Source organism: Malus domestica, chromosome 15 (genome assembly GCF_042453785.1).
Source record: "Malus domestica chromosome 15, GDT2T_hap1".
NCBI lineage: Eukaryota > Viridiplantae > Streptophyta > Magnoliopsida > Rosales > Rosaceae > Malus > Malus domestica.
Window position 1 is genome coordinate 34264153 of NC_091675.1, and position 21265 is coordinate 34285417.

General features: G+C 37.5%; 2 protein-coding genes and 1 long non-coding RNA gene across 5 annotated transcripts; 2 read left to right on the forward strand and 1 right to left on the reverse strand.

Moving 5' to 3' along the window:
- Window positions 1-213: 213 nt before the first annotated feature.
- Window positions 214-1441, reverse strand: LOC139192335 (uncharacterized). Its single transcript, XR_011576420.1, has 2 exons — window positions 1178-1441; window positions 214-666 (listed from the first exon to the last, which is right to left on the reverse strand). It is a non-coding gene; the product is annotated as an uncharacterized lncRNA (long non-coding RNA).
- A 3908-nt stretch (window positions 1442-5349) lies between these two features.
- LOC103410663 (uncharacterized) lies at window positions 5350-8489 on the forward strand. Of its 3 annotated transcripts, none has more exons than XM_070814789.1 (6): window positions 5350-5492; window positions 5724-5961; window positions 6135-6353; window positions 6469-6567; window positions 6646-6726; window positions 7897-8489. In XM_070814789.1, the coding sequence occupies exons 2-6, from the start codon at window positions 5752-5754 to the stop codon at window positions 8383-8385; spliced, it is 1098 nt and encodes a 365-aa protein (XP_070670890.1). In that variant the 5' UTR covers window positions 5350-5492; window positions 5724-5751; the 3' UTR covers window positions 8386-8489. The 3 variants fall into 3 exon arrangements, with proteins under 3 accessions (XP_070670890.1, XP_070670892.1, XP_070670891.1); XM_070814791.1 differs by having other exon boundaries at window positions 6153-6353; XM_070814790.1 differs by lacking the exon at window positions 5350-5492 and having other exon boundaries at window positions 5610-5961.
- A 1864-nt stretch (window positions 8490-10353) lies between these two features.
- On the forward strand, window positions 10354-11448 carry LOC114821282 (NDR1/HIN1-like protein 13). The gene has a single exon (XM_029093292.2). The coding sequence runs from the start codon at window positions 10494-10496 to the stop codon at window positions 11292-11294; it is 801 nt and encodes a 266-aa protein (XP_028949125.2). The 5' UTR covers window positions 10354-10493; the 3' UTR covers window positions 11295-11448.
- Window positions 11449-21265: the final 9817 nt, after the last annotated feature.

Sequence of the window (21265 nt, forward strand, 5' to 3'; positions counted from 1 at the left end):
TTTCATGTCACTATTTTCAGTCAATTCCTTTTATCTATTTCACCTCCCACCTTTTACTTTCACTGCGTTTTATAACAAAATTTCAAGAAGCACGAACTTGAGATTGGCTAAATCAGTGGTCTCTCAAATATACGTACACACATTACATGTTTCAGTCATTTTTCCTCATGAAAATGTGAAAACAAAAATAAAAATTTGAAGAGTTGGTAGACGTCAATGTTGAAGCCATCTGCTTTATTTATTTTCTATCACAAACGGTGATCACATGAAATACAAACTTAAACAACTCATAACTTGGGAATAAACCCCGTCACATGCTACATTGACCAATAGAAACCGGAAATGAAAGAAGAGCATACAACAGTGTTCAATTCCTATATTTGTTCCAATGGCAGTTTGGTGTATGCATTAAAACTTGAACTCAATCCTTCTTCAAAGAAGAGAATTAAGATTGAAGCAGTTGTTGTTCCATCCTTCTTCAAAGGAAACTTGAACTCAATCTCTAAATTCAGGAAACTTGTTAGACTGTTGGCAACCATGGAAATGATTTCCTTGATTTTGAGAGGATCATTTTTGTGTTTATGGCCAAGTATTGCAAACACTTCCGCTTGTTGTCTGGAATGTCCATCTTGAAGCCCTTTCAAGTTAGCATATTCTTCCAAGAGCCTGATCATGGTGAAAATAGAATAGTCAAGCTGGGAAATGGCCATGTAACAGTGATAAGCAGAGGAACTGCTTGATAGCATTGATATGACCCAAACACCTATTCTCCTCAGTGAAACTAGCTGCAAGATCTTTAGGCGAACAACGACAAACAAGTACAACAATATTCAAAGCTTCCAGGTTGCTACTCAATGACATATTCTCCGTATTATGCCTCTTAGACATATCATCAAACAGATGGTATGCATAGAAATTTTTCTTCACAAATTTACCCACAAGATACCAATTAACCCATCCACATTTCTCAATCAAGAAGTCTTCATACATGATCACAATAACACCAGTATAATATGGTAGAATAAACTGCAAAATCCAATACCATTTGTCCTTCCGATTTGTAAAATTTGAACCAATTCAAGTAAATATTCAATCACAGCAACTGATGCTCGGATAAAATCGATGCAAATTCAAAACTTGAAACAAAGTAAGAAGTAAGTAAACAACATGCACAAACCTAAACCATCCCACATAACCCAAAATTCGCCAAAAACAAATGCTGATGGACCCTAAATTCTAATCGAAATTGTCAAAACGAAACCAAGCAATTTTTTATCTCGACCATAAATATACGGCCGTGAAGATTGTAGGGACGTGAAGAATGGGGAAACAAGATTGAAATAGATATGATCCCAATGTACGGCTGTGAAGAATGGGGAGATCGGAAGGGAGGGCCATGAAGAATGTAGGGACGTGAAATAGATATGATCCTTGCAAAAGGATGATGCTATTTGTATCTGCAATCGGGTACAAAAAAAATAAATAAAAGGAAAATAAAATAAAACACTTTGCGCGACGTATGTGTAGCTACGTCGCGCAAAGTGTTTTATTTTATTTTCCTTTTTGTTTCCTTTTGCTTTTCTTTTGGGGTTCTTGCATTGCTTTTTTTCTTTTGTAGTATTCACTTGTGTAAATGTTTTAAATTGACGATCGAATTAGTTCATTGTATTCATATATGGTTAAAGAGTGTAGCTGTTAAAAACCATCAAAATCGGAGTTAAAATAACCGTTAAATCGTGAATTTTCGTTTACAACCGTCGAAACGTTTTGTCCCGTAACTTTACGTATGAAGGTTTTTTTTTTGAGATTTTTTGCGTATGCGATCTCGAAGCATATACAAACAAGTTTGACGGTTGGATCGTTGAAAGTAGTCTTGTATAATGCGTATCCCATTAAAATGATATATTCCTTAACACTTATATTTTATTTATACTTGCATCAACTATAACATAAGCTTTTGTGGCATCCACTTGTGTAAATATTTTAAATCGACGATCGAATTAGTTCATTGTATTTATATAGGGTTAAAGAGTGTAGTTGTAAAAAATCATCAAAATCGGAGTTAAAATAACCGTTAAATCCTGAATTTTTGTTTACAACCGTCCAAATGTTTTGTCCCGTAACTTTACCCATGAAGGTTTTTTTTTTTAGATTTTTTGCGTATGCGATCTCGAAGCATGTAAAAACAAGTTTGACGGTTGGATCGTTGCAACTAGTCTCGTAGAATGTGTATTCCATTAAAACGATATATTCCCTAACACTTGGATTTTCTTTATACTTGCATCAACTATAACATAAGCTTTTGCGGCATCCACTTGTGTAAATGTTTTAAATTGACGATCAAATTAGTTCATTGTATTCATATAGGGTTAAAGAGTGTAGCTGTTAAAAATCATCAAAATCGGAGTTAAAATAACCGTTAAATCGTGAATTTTCGTTTACAACCGTCGAAACGTTTTGTCACGTAACTTTACCTATGAAGGTTTTTTTTTTGAGATTTTTTGCGTATGCGATCTCGAAGCATATACAAACAAGTTTGACGGTTGGATCGTTGAAACTAGTCTTCTAGAATGTGTATCCCATTAAAACGATATATTCCCTAACACTTAGATTTTATTTATACTTGCATCAACTATAACATAAGATTTTGTGGCATCCACTTGTGTAAATGTTTTAAATCGATGATCGAATTAGTTCATTGTATTTATATAGGGTTAAAGAGTGTAGTTGTAAAAAATCATCAAAATCGGAGTTAAAATAGCCGTTAAATCGTGAATTTTCGTTTACAACCGTCGAAACGTTTTGTCTCGTAACTTTACCTCTAAACGTATTTTTTTTTTTAGATTTTATGCATATGCGATCTCAAAGCATATACAAACAAGTTTGACGGTTGGATCGTTGAATTATGTTTCGTACAATGCGTATCGCATCAAGTTTATTGGTATGTATAACACTTAAGAAATCGAATGATATGGAAGTTGCTACCAATTTTTTAGTCATGTTTTTGTTATAAAAAATATTATTGTGGGTTTTATATAATTGTGAAATTAAGGATTTTATATTATTGTAGGTTGTACAAAAATTTTTAAATAAAAATTACCTTGCGCGACGTCTAATTGTACAGCTACGTCGCACTAGTTATCATAAATTTGGCGGTACAAGTGCAAAAAATAAGCGCTTTTTTTGAATTTCCCAACTTTGCCCAAAATATTCCCAGACCGACTCTCTCTCAATCGGTCTCTCTTCCCTCACGCTCATCACGCCCGCTCTCTCCCGTAGCCTTCCTCCTCTTCGCTCATCACACTCGAACGCCAAATCTTGAACCCCAAAGCGCCCCAATCTCCAACCCCACTGTTAGTTGTCTCTCTCCCTCTCGTTCTAAACGACAGGCAGCCACCACCCCCTTCGTCCTGCTCATCTCTCTCCTTCAAAGTAAGTGTAATTACAAATTATGTAATTGTGAAATTAAGGATTTTGATTGTGAATTGAGATGAATTTTAGAATTTAGGGTTTTAATTTGGGATAAATTACTAGGGCATGGGATGGATTTCAGGGTTTAAAAATTTGTTAATGGGAATTAGGGTTTTAATTTTGAAATGGGGATTGAATCAAGGTGATTGGAGGCTCAGATTTTCTTGCCAGTTGACCTCGTTTGCAAAGGACCGCATTGCGAAACTAGGTGGAGCAGATTGGGTTGGTGGAGCGGGCAACCACAAGGATGCATTTCTGCCCCTGTATGCCAATTTGCTCGCCTTCTACGCCCTCTCGAATTGCATATTCAACGGGAAAATTGGCGATAACAAGCATCTACAGTCTGATGTTGCCAAACTCGGTAAAGCTATCAATCCGTTTCTTAGGAACCCTTTGATCTCTAACCTGTATTTGTTAGTGTTTATTTGGGATAAATTATTAGGAAATGGGCTGAATTTCAGGGTTTAAGAATTTCATTGTTGTTTTTCTTGTTTGCAGTTTGAAGCAATTTCATTATAGATTTTGACTTATTAGATTTTGCATGAAACCTGGTTTTTGAAAGTGGTCAAGGATCCGGTAGTGTAGCACATGTATTTAAATCACACAACAATTAGTATTTAAGAGATGTTTGTTAGGCCACAATAAGAAACAAACTCAATCTGCTGTTGGATTTCATGGTTGCAAGCTTACTGAATCTGTAAGTATTAGCTTTGCTTTGCCTCCATGTTTATGAATCTCTGAGCTACTTTGTTATTGAGCTTTGGTTTAGTTAAGTTGCCCCCTTTGACATTTTAACCTTTTTTTATATTATTGATTCATATACCATTGCATGTGTTTCATCGTTCAAAGTGTTTATAGTCGAACATCGAATAGGATTTGAACTTGTGGTTGACTCAGTTCGTCTGAATCATAGTGTTTGTGCCTTCTTTGTGAAGGAGTCAGGACCTTTGATCAGTTGGTAGTGACACACCACCCTGAGAATAAGGCCTCATTGGCTTTACTGATGAGGAATTACTAATGTTTTTTGTATCGTTATTGATCATTGAATTTATGTGTTCATTGTATTAGACCTCTTGAATCCAACTTCTTTGATTGTGCGTTTAATCATTTCATATCAGATATTGTTGCTTACTAAGCTTTGTAGCTCACCCTTTTCATATCAGGTTAATTCAATCTTGATTGCTAAACTAACAATCTGTCATGTAGTAAGTATAACAATATGACCATAATCTGCTGGAACTGCACTTGATGAAATTACAGTTAACCATCTTACTTAGTAAAAGGTTCGTCTTTTAAATTGCACTTGTAATTACCATACCAAAATCTTACAGTGAGAGTGGAATCTCGATATAAAAAACAGAGATAATGCAATTTGGTTTTGCCTCATTATAAGCCATGTTCCTTCGATTTTTTTTTTCTACTTCCGTCATAATGTATTTTAAATTCCATGTAAATTTTGTTTTTTGATGGTAGTCAATAGTTACCAAATGATATTCCTAATTGTTTCAACAGTGATATCGGAGAAATTTATGCACAGAAACTTGCTAACTTTGTTTAAAAGCAACTGAAATCAGAACGGGCTGCTTCTGTAAGCTTCAACAATATCTAATGTGCAGTTTTAATTTTGTTGCTTTCCATATGAAGTAAATGATTGTTGTGGGTTGATCCTTGTTTCTCATGCAGTCTACCTATATCTGTTGATCCCAAAAAACAAGTCTACATCTCTCTTTTACTAAAAAGTGTATAGATGTCGCGGTTGATCACTCGTCGTCGAAGTGTGACTGAGGCGGCTCCCTCATTACCAGCATCTACTGCTCCAAGCGTGAGTGCTCCATTGATTGGGGAGCCTACACCCCTTACTGAGCCTACTCCTACGGCATCCTAGGTGCCCGTCTCATCGACATCATCAGTGTCGATTGAGCCGCTCAGTGCACGGTGGCCTCACCGGCGCCGCCGCGAGCCGGAGCCTTCTGATCACACTTCCTTAGCATCCAGAGTCGAGGATGAGGCCTCCCATCCAGGTAGTTTTTTCTAATTCTCGATCACTACATTGTATTTTTTTTCCATTTAAAATTATTATTTTTATGATGATGAAAATTTGCTGGATTATGAAAATGTGTTGCGGGTTGTGAATTACCGTTATTTTACTATTTTAAGGTTTTGGGAAATGCTATACTATTAGGGGAGGTTGTGTCGAATTTTGTGTACAAATTTAAGCTTATGGTTTTCACCATTTAAATATTTTTGGCTAGCTAAAAAAACACTAGGGGGCCTAGTCGAATGCTAAAGTCGGCTCAGAGCGTACGTATGACCGGCTCCAAGATCAAGATTCAGTATGACCCGCGACATTGTGGAGCGGCTACCTCACAACAGCATAGCGGTGTCGCTAGTGGCTGTGGTGTTGTTATTAAGCAAAATTGTCCTATGCAGTGGGACTCTTGGGCAGATATTCCTCAGAGGACGAAGGAACTGGTGCGAGACAAGTTGTCGGTTAGTATATTAATTTTTAGCCTTTGTCATTGCTTTAAAGTTGTTGGTGAGTATATTAATTTTTAGCCTTTATCATTTTTTTTAGTTTTGTTTACAAATATTAAAAACCAAAATATATTATCTTAATCTTATTAAATTTCTTACTATTATTTTATTGTTTTTCATATTCGTAGGTCGTTTTTGATCTTAAGGACATATCCCCCGAGGCCATGGCCTACTTAGAGGAGGGCTTAGCAACCCGGTACAAACATTGGAAGAACTATCTTCACACGCATTTTCAGCGATACGATGATTCGGAGGTTGCTCGCCTAAATGGTTGCCCAATTGAGTTGAAGGACCGGCCAGAGGATTGGGAGTGGCTTTGCAAACATTTTACGGACCCAAAATTTGTGGTATGTACGTAATATTTTAATAATAATGTATTATTGTTTTAGTTATTTTTTAAAGCTTTTTTTTATTAATTTATTTCAAATAGTCGCACTAACATGTATATTGTGTGTTTAACAGAAGAAATCTGTTGCTGGCAAGAAAGCTCGAGAGTCAAAGACACTTCTCCACCATTCTGGTTCGAAGCCCTTTTCATATAGGCTTGAGGCACGATGTCAGGTATATTAATTTTGAAATTTTATACAATTTATTTATTATTATTGATTAATAAAATTTTCTTAATGTTTTTTTCTTCAGGGGGGTTCTAAGTTCCCAGAGATCGACACGTTCGAGGAAGTTTACGTTCGACCTGGAAATGAGATCTCTGAGCACCTTCATGTAAGTATATGTAATTGTTATTATTCTTATATGTATGAATTGTTCAAATATTGTTTATATTCTGTTATTAAACATTATATGGATATGATAGGAGATAGGGTGAGGCCAAATCAGCCATAACCCAATCAGACAAATTTAAGTTACAATGTATCCTCAACAAGGATGTCGAGAATAAAAGTAGGGCCAGTAAGCCATTCACATTAATTGACTACCAACATTCAAACTAGACTTGGCTAAGCAGTGAGCAACATCATTGGCTTGACGTCCATGGGTGCACTGGACTTCAGTGATTGCAGCAAGAGCACATTTCGACCCTACACTGTCTCTGTCCAACTGATGACAAGTTGATGGAAGGGTCAGATAAGGCTCTTGCAATCTGAAGTGAATTACCTTGAATTTTAGATTTTTTTATTGGTGCCTTTTGAGGGTTTTATAGTTGGAATTTCTAAAGTTGGGATAATGGGTTTGGTTGATGTGTTTCTTTAGTGTGATAAATCTCGGTCCGGGTATTGAATTTTGTTATATTTATGTGTTTACTGTTGTCGGAGAATTAAACATAATTACTTTACTGGATATTGAACAAGAGTTGGTATGTATTGTAGTTGATGCTAAATGAAGTTTCAATGGTTACATTCCTTGAATTATTGGTCCTTATAATTCAGTTGCTGCTAGAGATTGGTTGACAATTACAACTATGCTAAATCAGTTGAATAGTGGGGTTTGCTTTGCAATACATGCTGAAGGTTCATGGTTATTTTTCATGTCACAAAACTCTTCTACATTTTCATTGCTATTTTGCATGTCACGAAATTCTTTTAGTCACAAAGTCAATCTATGGCAGGTGGTTTGAAATAAAAAATGAACCTTGAATTCCAACAATCAATTATTTTTAACAGGGACCATGGATCATTATTGCTTGCCTTTTGTGTAAATGACTTTGTGGTGTGGATTTGAATTTTTCTGCATATGATGTTCTTGAGACGTGAGATTTTGATTTCTAAGCTTTATATTTTCCCTTGTTTATCTCATACGTGGTTGGTGGTTCAAATTCACAAGGGTTTACAATTCAAATATCAACTATTATGAAGTGTGCATTGGCTTGTTGGAGATGTTTGTCTTCTTGATGAAATGAATGAAAATGTTTGTCCCCTGTTGAATTTATTTTTACAGGCTCTTATGGTGGAAAAGCGCGATGCTGTTGTCCAAGAAGCAACATCACAGTTACCCCCAGATACTCCGATCGAGGACGTCACGGTACCCGAGGATGCAGGTTTTCAGATCGTGACTGATGTGATGGAGCAAAACTTTGGTCGTCGTCATGGTAAGGTTGTTCGGTGCATGGGGAAAGCGCGAGTTCGTGAGACGGGTGCCTCTTCTTCCAACTCGAACACAGCAGAGGTTGATGCATTGAAGGAGCAAGTGACAACCTTAAAGGGTCAGCTTGAGATCCAGGGCGAGCAGATGAGAGCCCAGGGAGAGCAGATGAAGGTCCAGGGTGAGCAGATGAAGGAGCAGATGAGGGCCCAGGGCGAGCAAATGAAAGAGCAGATGAGAGACCTTGTACGAGCCATACAGACGTCCGGCCTCCAAATCTCGCTACCAGTACCTGATCTTACTACACCTTCGACTTTCGAGCCACTTCAACCTACCGATACCTAGTAGCCTGATGTATGGAAGACTACTTGTAGTTTTTTCTTTTTTGTTTGGACTGCTTGTATGTATATTTTCATATATTTTATAATTAAATACTTTTATTTCCTTAATTAATTATTGTTTAGAATTTAATTATAATATTTATTAAAAATCTAAAAATTAGGATTTTTGGTTTTGGACAAAAACATTATTTTTCCAATTTTTAATCAGGCTTTGCGCGACGTAGCCTACGTCGCGCAAAGTTGTCGTTTTGGCCAAAAATAATAATTTTTTATTTTTTATAAGTCTTTGCGCGACGTAGATTGCGTCGCGCAAAGATGTGGTTATGGCCAAAAATATATATTTTTTATTTTTAATAAACCTTTGCGCGACCAAGGATGCGTTGCGCAAAGTAGCTTTGCGCGACGCACATTTTCAGTGTCGCGCAAAGCCTTATTAAAAATAATAAAATATTTTATTTATTTTTAATAAACCCTTTGCGCGACCAAGGCTGCGTTGCACAAAGTGTCTTTGCGCGACACTGAAAATGTGCGTCGCGCAAAGCTACTTTGCGCAACGCATCCTTGGTCGCGCAAAGTGGCTTTGGGCGACGTAGGCTGCGTCGCGCAAAGTAGCTTTGCGCGACGCATGTCCTATGTTCGTCACGCAAAGCCTTCTGTCACTGCCTTTGCGCGACGGTTTATGCGCGACGAAGGTTCGTTGTGCTAGGTGTTGCGCGACGTTTTGGGACTTTGCGCGACGAAGGACCTGCGTCGTGCGAAGTGTTTTTCGTACTAGTGATTTTAAGATTTGTAAGACAAGAACGGACTTCATTAGTAGATCTAACTAAATAAAAGTTACAATTATGTGTCTGTTAAATTTGAGGAAATTAAAAAAAAATTGAGTGGAATTAAAATGGACTTTTTTTATTTATTTTTATTTTTTATGAATGAAATAAGAAGAGATACTGAAAATAGGAAAATGTTGGGGAAAATTATGATTTTAGATCATATTTTGTAGCTCACATGATGTGGCGGTTGATTCTTTCTTCAATGATTTAGAAAATGATCCAACTATCAACTGGCATATCATGTGGTCTACAAAATATGGTTCAAGTAGATAGTCTCTCTTGTAAGATTTTTTATTGGGCTTACATCTATTTAGGATTCCTAATTGATTAAGAATACAAGATAGGAAATAATATTTGATTATCCCGGATTATTTGGTGGTGAAGTAAATATATAATAATAGGGAATATCTTTTTTGTTAGGTCATGGAACCTGAAGGTGCTAAAGATATGTATTAGGGTCTTCTTTATGGGCAAGAAACCTAATATTCTCACCTATAAATATAAGGCTTAGGTCCCCACTCTTATACACAATATTCTAGAAAAAATCCCCTACCCCATATAGCAGACGTGTAGAGAGAGCGGAAGATCCTTGCTTGTTTGCTACCATTCGTGATTCTCCTTGTGCTTCAATTCAATGGTTTCTCAAGGTTAGTACTTTTAGTGTGCATATTATAGATCAACATATATCTCTAGAATCACCCATGTAAATGATATGTGAATAATGGGAGAGAGATCGAAGGTGTAAAACTATGGCTAATTAAAAGAAAAGAAACCTTTATTATATGCTAAACATTAAACACTATACTAGGTGGTTGATGGATGTATACTAGCTGAAATATATAGATGAGGGATGAACTCATAACATTAAACGCATGTCAAGATAATAGAACCATATAGGTCTGGTGCAACAAACTTGTCAACAATGTTGTAGGCTAATCGAGGTAACAATGGACATAAAATGGCTTGTAAAATAACAATAAAGGAATGACAGCATACATACATATTAAGAATATGAAAATTTGAGGGCAGCAACAGATTGTCAAGTACCTTCTACATTGACCAAGTAAAACATCCAAAAATAGGATATGTGATTGGACAAATCACGGCTGCCTTCTTTTCTTAGTTATGTAAGTTGTAACCTCCCACCCTCCTTCTCACCCTTCAATTCTCCAATCAATCTTAGATGCCACCTCCTCTCAATTCTCATGCATGCAATCAGTTTCTCCCCTCATTATCGACCTTCACCACACTACCTCTCCATTTTTGAACCGCTCCCCATTCTACAATGGAGGAGCGGGGCTCACCTGCCGCGGCAGCAGGCGACGATGATGGAAACGAGGACCCTCCCCAGTCAGAGATGCAGTTAGTACTCCGCCCACCATCACCTCCCTTCCCCAGAGCAGGAACCTACGTAGTCCAAATCCCCAAAGACCAGATCTACCGCGTGCCACCCCCTGAAAATGCCTTAATTGTTGAACGTCACCGGAACCCCGAAAACAAGAAGAATTCCCCATGCCGCACCATTCGTTGCTTGATTATAGGAGCAATTGTGATTTCTCTGTGCCTCATACTTTCCATAACACTGCTTTCATTGTCCCTCACTGTGAAACCTAAAGAGCCTAAATTTTCAATTACGAACGTGTACGTGAAGAACCCGAAATCAAAATCCTATACCGGCAAGAATTCACATCCAAGCTATGAAGTTTCCTTGAAAGTGAATAATCCAAATGGACATGACATAAACTACGAAGGTAGTGAAGGGGCTTCCCTTTTATTCAAGGAAAAAAGCATTGGCAAAGGAAAATTTTCATTAAAGAAACAAGAAAAAGATAGTTCTGCCAATGTAAAGCTTGTTCTCGACGGATCCAAAGGAGCTTTGCCTCGTGAGGTTGAGAAGAGTATGGAAAATACTGATTCGAAGGTGCATCTGCCTTTAACTTTGAAAATGGACCTTTCGGTGAAGGTGAAAGGATTCATCAAGACATGGAAATTGGAGACAGAAGTTGAATGCCAATTCAAGGTGAGTACATTGGGGAAGGGTACAAAGGTCCTACAGCAAAAATGTGAAGCTAAATTTAAGGGCTAAAGAATTTGGTAATCGTAGTAAAGGTGGTGGTGATGTATTTTCCTTTTTAATTTTCTGTCAATTTTTATTTGCGGATTTTAATGGTTGCATGGTGATATTAATTGATTACCATTTTAATTTTTTTAATCAGAAATTCCTATGTTTCTATTGTTAATTGGTACATTTTGTATGTTTGTTTTGCCTTTTAATTCTTGTATTTCAATGATATATCCTTTTTTTTACGTATGAATAACAAAACGCTTATAAACCTACCAATACTGTTCAAATTGTGACAAGAAATTTTGAAGCCAACAAATTGGAAGACTAATGTTACTGCAAGCGTCCAAGCACAGCAACTATGCTGTGTGCAATAATACTGTTCAAACTGTGACAAGGAAAATCTCTTACTAACTGACGCAAACAAATTGGAACCCCCCCCGCGGGGGGGGGGGGAAGATTATTATGAGCTTTTATCTAACAGTTCAGCATGAGATAACTAGACAATAATAAAGATACAGTCCATGTGAATCGACAGAATTCTAGTTTATTCATGTCAATAATGATATCACGGTCGACCATGTTCATGGTCAATACACACACACACATTGGGTACATTACTTTAATGCCTAGTAATAATTTTATTTGGATTGAATTTGCACAGATCCACAAATTGAGTAAAATCCCTATATGACAACCACAAGCACAACCGTACAATCGGCAGTAGTACAGATTTCATCACAAACAATAGGACGCAATAGACCTATATCGGCACATACATCAATCATTGTTGAAAAGCGGAACCACATAAAGTCATCGCAGGAGAGTGAGACCCTATAAAATCATCGTTGAAAGATGAGATCACATAACTCAACTGTAAAGTCTAAACTTAGTAATTTTTTTGCTTTTCTTGTCAAACTTATATTTATTTAACATGCTCTTTATATCAAATTTTTTTTTTTATGCATTACGACTAGTGAAATTGCCTAGTTGATTTCTGCATGTATTTTACCCTTGAGCTGGCATACAATTTAAAAAAGTCCACATAGGTTGGACCTACACTTTTTATCCGAGAACGAGTTCTTCACCATTGATTTTTTCAAATTGCTTCTACATTTTGACAAGTGTCTTAGGGTGTACTTGTTGGTTGCAAACAGAAGATTTTTGGTTTATTAGGGCTGGGTTGAGAACTTTTTTCTTGGGTTAGAAAGACCAAATTTTGTAGAGAGTGTTTTAAGCTCCCCGAGCCTCCTCTAGGTGTTCTTCATAAACCCTTGTTGCAAATATCTTTTTCATGCATTAAATTTTGTGCTAACTGACCTACATTATTTCTGAAAAAAGTTTACATTGTTCATGGTGTAAATCATATTTTCAAATCTTCATATAGACCTTGTTTGGATTCTCAATTAGCTTCTTCCTTTCGACTATTTGATTGAAGAAACCGACTTGTCAAACTTTGATTTCATAGCTGCATATCATCTTTCATATCTTCATATCATTTGCATGGTTCATGTTTCGTGTTGGTGCCACAGAGATGAGCTGAAGAAGTGTAACTGTCTCTTTGTAAAGACCAAAGACTACTCCACCTAGAGCAATATAAGGCTACACACAGGCTGTTCTTTAGAATAGGTCTAAGAATAGAGCTTGTTGTGGTTAACTTGTATGAACCTTATTGTACACTTGTTGATTGGATTCTCCCCAATTTTTTAACCCAGTTAAGGATTTTTCCAGTCAAAACTTGTTGTGTACACTGCTCCTTAACTTGCCTCCATATCTAGTTATTGATACTACGCGCTGTCTTTATTGTTTGCTTAATGAATTGGTATGTGAATGTTTTCAAACTTATGAGTCCATGTGGTGAGATATATCTAGGTAGACTTTGACTAGCTGGAAGTACTAGTCATTTAGGTTTATTCTTGGAATTTTGATTTCATATCTATTCCACACCCATAGGTGATTTAGCTAATATGAGAGAAAATGATGTACGTCGAGATTATATGAGAGAAAAGAATGTGGACGAGTCAGACTTGGACATTGATACTCAGTTTGATATCATTATTAAGAATCTCGAGGGGCGGAGAGCGAACAATGTTAGCGTTTGATAGAGTTAATTCGAAGGAGAGAAGAGAAGATGAAGTTTCAGAGAAAAAACAAGGAGAGAAGAACGTGGTGGTTTCTTCCTTCTGCAAAGACACAGAGGAATAATTTCTCATTAATTTCCCTCTCTTTCGCACACAACGTGCAAGGAGAGATATAGCTTTACAACAAAAACTGAGCTGGATCAAAACATTCAAAAACAGATCTCAGCCACTCATTTAGCTAATAGCTAAGATCATCACACATGGCACTCATGGCCTTTACATCTATATACATTCTCACTTAGTATTTAATCTAAGTGCATACACATATTAACATCACAACTTATTTCTAATCAGCTATAGACTTATAACTCAACACTCCCCTTTAAGTCTAAAGCTGATTTCACTCCAAGTTTGCTTCTGAGAAGATTACATCGATCTTTGGTGAGAGGCTTTGTGAAGATATCTGCCAATTGTTCTTCTGTGGGACAATAGATCAGATCACTGATGCCTTCTTGTAATGCATCTTTGATAAAATGATACCTCCTGTCAATGTGTTTAGTTTTTTGATGAAACACAGGATTCTTGGTAATTGCAATTGCAGCAGTGTTGTCACAATGCACTGGAGTTGCTTCAGTTTGTAACTCACCAAAGTCTTCAAGAACAAACTGAAGCCAAATAGCTTGAGCAATTGCCTCAGAGGCACTGATCTCTGCTTCTGCAGTAGAGAGTGCTACACAATTTTGCTTCACAGAGGCCCATGAGAACACTCCACTGCCAAAAGAAAATGCATAACCAAAAATGCTTTTGCTGTCATCAACAGATCCTCCCCAATCACTATCACAGAATCCGATTAACATTGCACTCTTTCCTTTTACATACTCCAGACCATAATCTAATGTTCCCTTGATGTATCTAAGCACTCTTTTGGCTGTTCCAAAGTGTTTGTTTGTAGGACAGTGCATGAATCGGGCTAGAAGACTTATGGCATACATTATATCTGGTCGAGTGGCTGTGAGATACAACAAACTTCCCACAATTCTTCGATAATGTTCCTCACTTGCTGAACCATTGCCATCATCTTTGCATAACTTCTCTGATGAAACAAGAGGTGTGAACACAGATTTACATTCACTCAAACCAAACTTATCCAACAAGGAGGCTGCATACTTTCTTTGGTGGATAAATATGCTTGTGTGAGTTTGAATGACTCCCATACCAAGAAAATGGTGAAGAAGTCCCAAATCTGTCATTTCATATTTTATCATCATGTCCTCCTTGAACTCCTTCAACATCTCATTGCTATTTCCAGTATACACTATGTCATCCACATAGATTGAAACAATTAAAATTTCTCCTCCCCTTTCCTTGATGTAAAGAGTAGCTTCACTTTGACTTTTCACAAATCCACAGTGAGCAAAATAGGTATCAATTTCACTATACTAGGCCCTTGGTGCCTGTTTTAGACCATACAAAGCTTTATGAAGCTTGTACACCTTGTCTTCACTTCCCTTGATCACAAACCCATCTGGTTGTTCTACATAAACCTCATCTTCAAGTACTCCATTCAGAAAAGCAGATTTCACATCTAGTTGGTATAGTTTCCAACTCTTCTAAGCTGCCAAAGCAATTAGAGTCCGAATTGTATCAAGTCTAGCTACAGGTGCAAATGTTTCATTATAATCAACACCTGGTTTCAGAGCATACCCCTTGGCTACCAGCCTTGCCTTATTCTTTTGCACTGTCCCATCAAGCTTAAGCTTGGTCTTGAACACCCACTTAACCCCAATTATAGGTTTATCACTTGGTCTGTTCACTAGCTCCCATGTTGCATTATTCTCAATCATTGACAATTCATCTTTCATAGCCTTTATCCATGATTCATCTTTAGTTGCCTCTTCAAACTTTTCAGGTTCCATAATGCAGAGATTGTATTGTGCTAGAACATCATCCAGATTCCTTCATCTCAATGGAGTGTGATCAAATACTTGAGTCTTTCTCATGCTACTACTCACATCACTTACTGATTCATGAGAAGATACCAAACTTGGTGTCAAAACATAGTCACGACCTTCTGGAGTTATCTCTGATGAAATACTTTTAGGCATCTCAGATAACTCATCATGACTCAACACAGTTACATAATTGTCCGGGGCTTTCTTCCACTCCCAGGCTGCATTCTCATCAAACACTACATCTCTTGAGAGTATAAGCTTTTCATTAAGACGGTTATACACTCTGTACCCCTTTTCACAAGTTGCATAACCTACAAATATGCCCTTGACACTCTTTGCATCTAATTTTTGTCTCAACTCACTTGGTGTGTGTACATAACACAAACAACCAAAGATTCTAAGGTGTGCAATTCCAGGTTTTCAACCGCTAAATGCTTCAAATGGAGTTACATTTCCAAGAGCTCTTGTAGGACACCTATTCAGTATGTAGACAATTGTGAGTACTGATTCTGCCCACAAATAGTAAGGTAATCCTTTGTCATGAAGCATAGCTTTTGCCATTTCAACTACTGGCCTGTTCTTCCTCTCTACCACTCCATTATGTTGTGGAGTATATGCCATAGAAAGCTGTCTTTGAATTCCTGCATCTTCACTCATTTTATTAAACTCACTAGATGTGAATTCACCCCCTTTATCACTTCTCAGACATTTTACTTTAAGACCACTTTGTAACTCCACCATGGATTTGAATTTTCTAAAATAGATCAAAGCATCTGACTTGTATTTCAGAAAATAAACCTACATCATTCTTATGCAGTCATCTACAAGAAGCATAAAGTATTTGTTACTCGTAAAAGAGTCATTTTGCATAGGACCACAAAGATCTACATGTATCAACTCTAGAGGTTTGCTTGCTCTCCATGCCTGATTCTTTGGAAACCACTCTCTATGCTGCTTCCCAAATTGACAACCTTCACAAACTTCATCCACTTCTTCTAAAAATGGCAGTCCATGCACCATTTCTTTGTTCTTGAGCTGTTGAAGACCTCGAAAGTGCAGATGGCCTAGTCTCTTGTGCCATACCCAAGTAGACTTAGAAATACTTGCTCTCAGTACAACCTGATCATTTGGTACCAGACAATCCAGAGAAGGACCATCAAAGATGCTACACATTTTTCCCCCAAACACTAGGTAGTAACTAGGGCTGGGCACGGGCCGGGCCGGGCCCAATTTTGAAGGGACCGGACCGAACCTAGGTTCAAATGAAACGGGCCGGGCCGGGCCGGGGATTACATTTTGTAATATAGGAACCGGACATTACCCGGCCCGGTTGAAACGGGCCGATTCGGGCCGGGTCCACGGTCCCTTTTTTTTTTTTTTTTTGGTTTGAAAAAAAAATTGTACAGATTGCAATCTGCACAGATTGCACAGATTTGCAAATGGGCATAAAGAGTGAACAATTAAACAGAGTGAACACAAGCAGGCAGCACAATTAAACAGAGTGAACACACAACACACAAATTGTTGACCGACAAAAGACCAAAAAGGCTGAGAAGTTTTCATTGCTGTTGGTAAGTCAATGCCATCGTCTGAAACTTTATCACTACCCTGAGGGGGTTCCCTTCCCAGGACCAAAAATCAGGACCTGGAGTCCTGGTTCCTGAAATTTCCGATTGAGGCACTGGCACAACTACACTCTAATCTGTGCTCCTGCTGAAATTAAAATTTTTTGATAACGAAATGCTCAAATTACTGACATGCTAGTTATAAGAAACAAAAACAAAAAGTATTCAATTCAATTTGATCACAAAATTCAGATGCTCATCCACTACCTTCTGAAAAAATACCAAATCAGCATGCCATTACTTACCACCCCACCATAACTTAAAGTTCTACCCCGTATATGTTACAAATTCACAACTCTAACTTTTACAAAGCCATTTACAATTTGATATAATGCGATCTCCGTGAAACAATTAGGCCATTTACATTTTACAATTTGATATAATGCGATCTCCGTGAAACAATAATCCCATCAGCATCCAAAACATATGCAGGATATCAAACTCTAACTTTTTTGTTCTTGGAAATTCTGGATTTCAATTAACAAATAAAACTATACATATCTTTATCTTCATTACCCCAAATTAAAATCCCATATTTAAACAAACAATCAGAAATTCAAATTGCCTAATTAAAAATCAAACACAATGTCCAAATCTTTACCCGGTCCCTTTCCTCCTTCGAAACCTCCAGAATCTTTTGGAACTCCTCGCTCCTCTTCTTCTCCAATTCCTCAACAGGCTCCACACTCTGATCATCAACATCGATTTTTGCAGAGTCGAGGGAAGATAACTGTCGAGGGACTGAGGTCTGACCGTCTGAGAGTTTGAGAGACAGTAAAAGTGAGAGTCGGGAATCGGGATGAGAGTCGACCAATATGTTTGATTTCAAGTTAAGAAAAATAAATAAAATCAAAGTTTTAGCTAGGATTCTGAGTGAGCAGAGGCAGAACCGAACAAGCGCTGCGGAATCGGCCGATTCGAACAAGATTGGGTGGTCAGTGCTGCGCAATCTTCGTCTTCTCCGATGGTGAGGTGATGTGGTGTCGTGACTGTCGTCGTTGTCGAGGGGGAGACGAGTGTGAGTCTCGGCGGCCCTGTTTGGGATTTCGAAGAATGAAATTTGGGGGTGGGTTTTGGAGAGTGGGATGGAATCGATGGATAATGGTTTAGGTTTAGAGATTGTATATAGTTAGAAACGGGCCATCCGGGGCCCCGTTATTTCAAATCCTAGAACTCGGCCCGCCCCTTAAATCCTAATCGACCCGCCCCGCCCCGCCCCGTTTCTATTCTCAAAAAATTGGAACCGCCCCGTACCCGCCCCGAACCTGAATTACCCGCCCCTACCCGCGGTTCCTGTACCCGTTTGCCCACCCCTAGTAGTAACCATGTTCATCCATCTGACCCATACTTAGCAAGTTTTCCTTCAACCCAGGTAAGTACATTACTTCTTTGACATATTTTCTGCCTTTGCTTGTGTCTATCACAAGTGTACCAAAACCTGCCATATTCATGAGTTCTCCTGTGGGCATTTGAACTTTGCCAACCACATTTGTCTTCATATCTATTAATAATTTTGAATCCCCTATCATATGGTTGCTACAACCACTGTCAACATACCATTTTCCATTCACCTTTGATTCATTGATTGTGCTATTTGCACAAAACAGATTCCCTGTCACCTCTACTTGATTAGCACTGTTTTCCTTTTGCACTGATTTACCTACTGTGCACTCTCTAGCCCAGTGTCCAAACTTTTCACAGTTGAAACATTTAGGCTTCCCCTTATATCTACATTCCCCAAAGTGAAACTTAAAACATACCCTGCACTGTGGTTTTGTACCTATCTGACCCATTGACTGTGCATTATGTGCAGAATTAGCAGGAAATTTCTGTTGAAACTTGAGTTTTGAATCCCATTTCTTACCCTTATGATTCCAATTCCTCTGGAACTGAGATGAACCAGATTGAACTCCATCCCTATTTTGCTCCTTTGAACTCACTGAGAAAGATGAGAATGCTTTCCCAGTAGTATCAACAGTATGCAGATCAAACCGTTGTTCTTGACTATTTAAGATTGCAACTACTTCCTGCAATTCTACAGTCTCTAGACTCTTTGTATTTTCTATAACCAAACAAATAGAATCATAAGGTTTACTGAGACTAATCAGAACCTTATGCACAAGTCTCTCATTTGAAAGAGATTCACCAAATGTTCTCATCTAATTAATTAGTTCATTCAGCCTTGTAAGACAGCTAGATAAATACTCATCATCTCGCATCCTAGTATATTCAAATTCTCTTCTAAGATTCTGCAATTTCACAGATCGTACCTGATCACCACCATGATATTCTCCGTACAACAAATCCCATGCCATCTTAGCTGACTCGGCATTGGCGATTCGTGGGAAAATTTGATTCGAGACTGCATTCTGGATGATTCCTAGAGCCTACGCATCCTTCATGAACACAACAGTCATTTCTTCATCGACTGCATCGTCCGATGACCCTTCAGCTTCTTTCTTCTTCTTCGAGTCAGGGGTTGTAATCCCTTTCTCTACCAGATTCCATAACCCAAGCGATTTGAAGATCATTACCATCTTAATCGTCCAGAACTCGTAGTTCTCACCGGAGAAAATTGGAGTTCTCACCTCCAAGCTTCCAGATCCAGACATTTTTGGTCCGACTGTTGATTTCTCTCCTCAAATGGAACTCCGACGACCTTCACCGAGCTTTGACTTAGCTCAGTGATTTCACAGCTTCACATCTAGACTCAGTTGATCGAAACCGACTCTAATACCATGTTAACGCTTGATAGAGTTAATTCGAATGAGAGAAGAGAAGATGAAGTTTCAAAGAAAAAATAGGGAGAGAAGAACGTGGTGGTTTCTTCCTGCTGTAAAGACACAGAGGAATAATTTCTCATTAATTTCCCTCTCTCTTTCACACACAACGTGCAAGGAGAGATATAGCTTTACAACAAAAACTGAGTTAGATCAAAACATTCAAAAACAGATCTCAGCCACTCATTTAGCTAATAGCTAAGATCATCACACATGGCACTCATGGCCTTTACATCTATATACCTTCTCACTTAGTATTTAATCTAAGTGCATACACATATTAACATCACAACTTATTTCTAATCAGCTATGGACTTATAATTCAACAAACAAGTGGTCCAGTTTCTACAACTAAACTACGAAGGAAGTCTAAATGCAATCCAACCTAACCCACTCATGATAAAGATGTTTGTGACGTCTCGCTCTCAGTCCATTTGCTTTCGTAATGTTTTTCATCAGGTCAATTTTGTGACTCGGGCCCTTGCCTTGGTTGGTCAAGCTTTTGCTAAGAGGCATCTTTTGTTTAATTTGTTGCCTCTGGAGCTCATCATGCATGGGTGTAGGATTATCTTTCGTCTAGTTTCCTTAGAGAATGTCTTATAATTTTGTTTTCTTATAAAATAATTATAAAAAAAAAACAACTAATATTTTTATTAAAAAAATAAAATTACATATACAGATTAAGTGAAAATATAGAAAAATGGATACGAACTAAATTTTCTCAGTAATAAAGGTACGTATTTAGACTAGTTGACGGGAAAAAATCAAGAGTTATTACATTGTCAATCTCTGATATGCATAATCGGGAGATCTACACGTATTGTGTCCACAAATACTTATTATTTGATTGCAATGGAGATTGTACTACATGATTCAATATTTTGTTCAGATGAAGAAAACAAACCAAAAACCTACTTCCTATAATGAGTCCAGAGACCCATTTAATGATTTCATCTTATCAACTTTTCTTGATTTCTAAGGATCGCATTTTGCGGACCTTGTGTACGGACAGAATGTGGGCTGTTGGCAAAAGCAAAGTCAGGATTTTTTTCTTGGATGGACTAGCTGAAATTAGTATCATAAAATTATATGTTCATTTTTTTATATAAAATTATATAATAATCAACATGAAACAATAACGATTAAAAATAACCTTTAAACAAAATCGTAATCTAATCGACAAATTCAAAGACCATATAAATAATTACGTACTAATTAAATCAAGAATAGTAAATAAGAGATTAAGAACGTACCAAATGTGACATTCGTAAGAAAATCTCAACGAAAAGTAAGGAAATTGTGGATCTAGGGGTTTAATGGTTGATTAAAAAAAACTTTTTCTTTTGTTGAGTAAGAAGCACAATAGCTAAATTGCATAGCGTAGAAGGTTTTCTTTCTTTATTTTTCTTTATTTTTTTTTTTATCAAACTAAGGATTTGTTAGAAAGATGTTAGATTAGGGAGTCCACCTAAACCTTGTGGGTGGATCCGTCATTGGCCGTTGGATTAAAATTGAATGGTTGAAAGCGATTCCATCATAATGAGCTTAAGGTGAAAT

Excerpts from the sequence above, each read along its gene's own strand:
- LOC103410663 (XM_070814789.1), top strand. The coding sequence starts at position 5,752 with ATGCTAAAGTCGGCTCAGAGCGTACGTATGACCGGCTCCAAGATCAAG. Across the intron at positions 6,354-6,468 it reads TTACGGACCCAAAATTTGTG|AAGAAATCTGTTGCTGGCAA; the intron begins GTATGTACGTAA and ends TGTGTTTAACAG. Across the intron at positions 6,727-7,896 it reads AGATCTCTGAGCACCTTCAT|GCTCTTATGGTGGAAAAGCG; the intron begins GTAAGTATATGT and ends TTATTTTTACAG.
- LOC114821282 (XM_029093292.2), top strand. The coding sequence starts at position 10,494 with ATGGAGGAGCGGGGCTCACCTGCCGCGGCAGCAGGCGACGATGATGGA.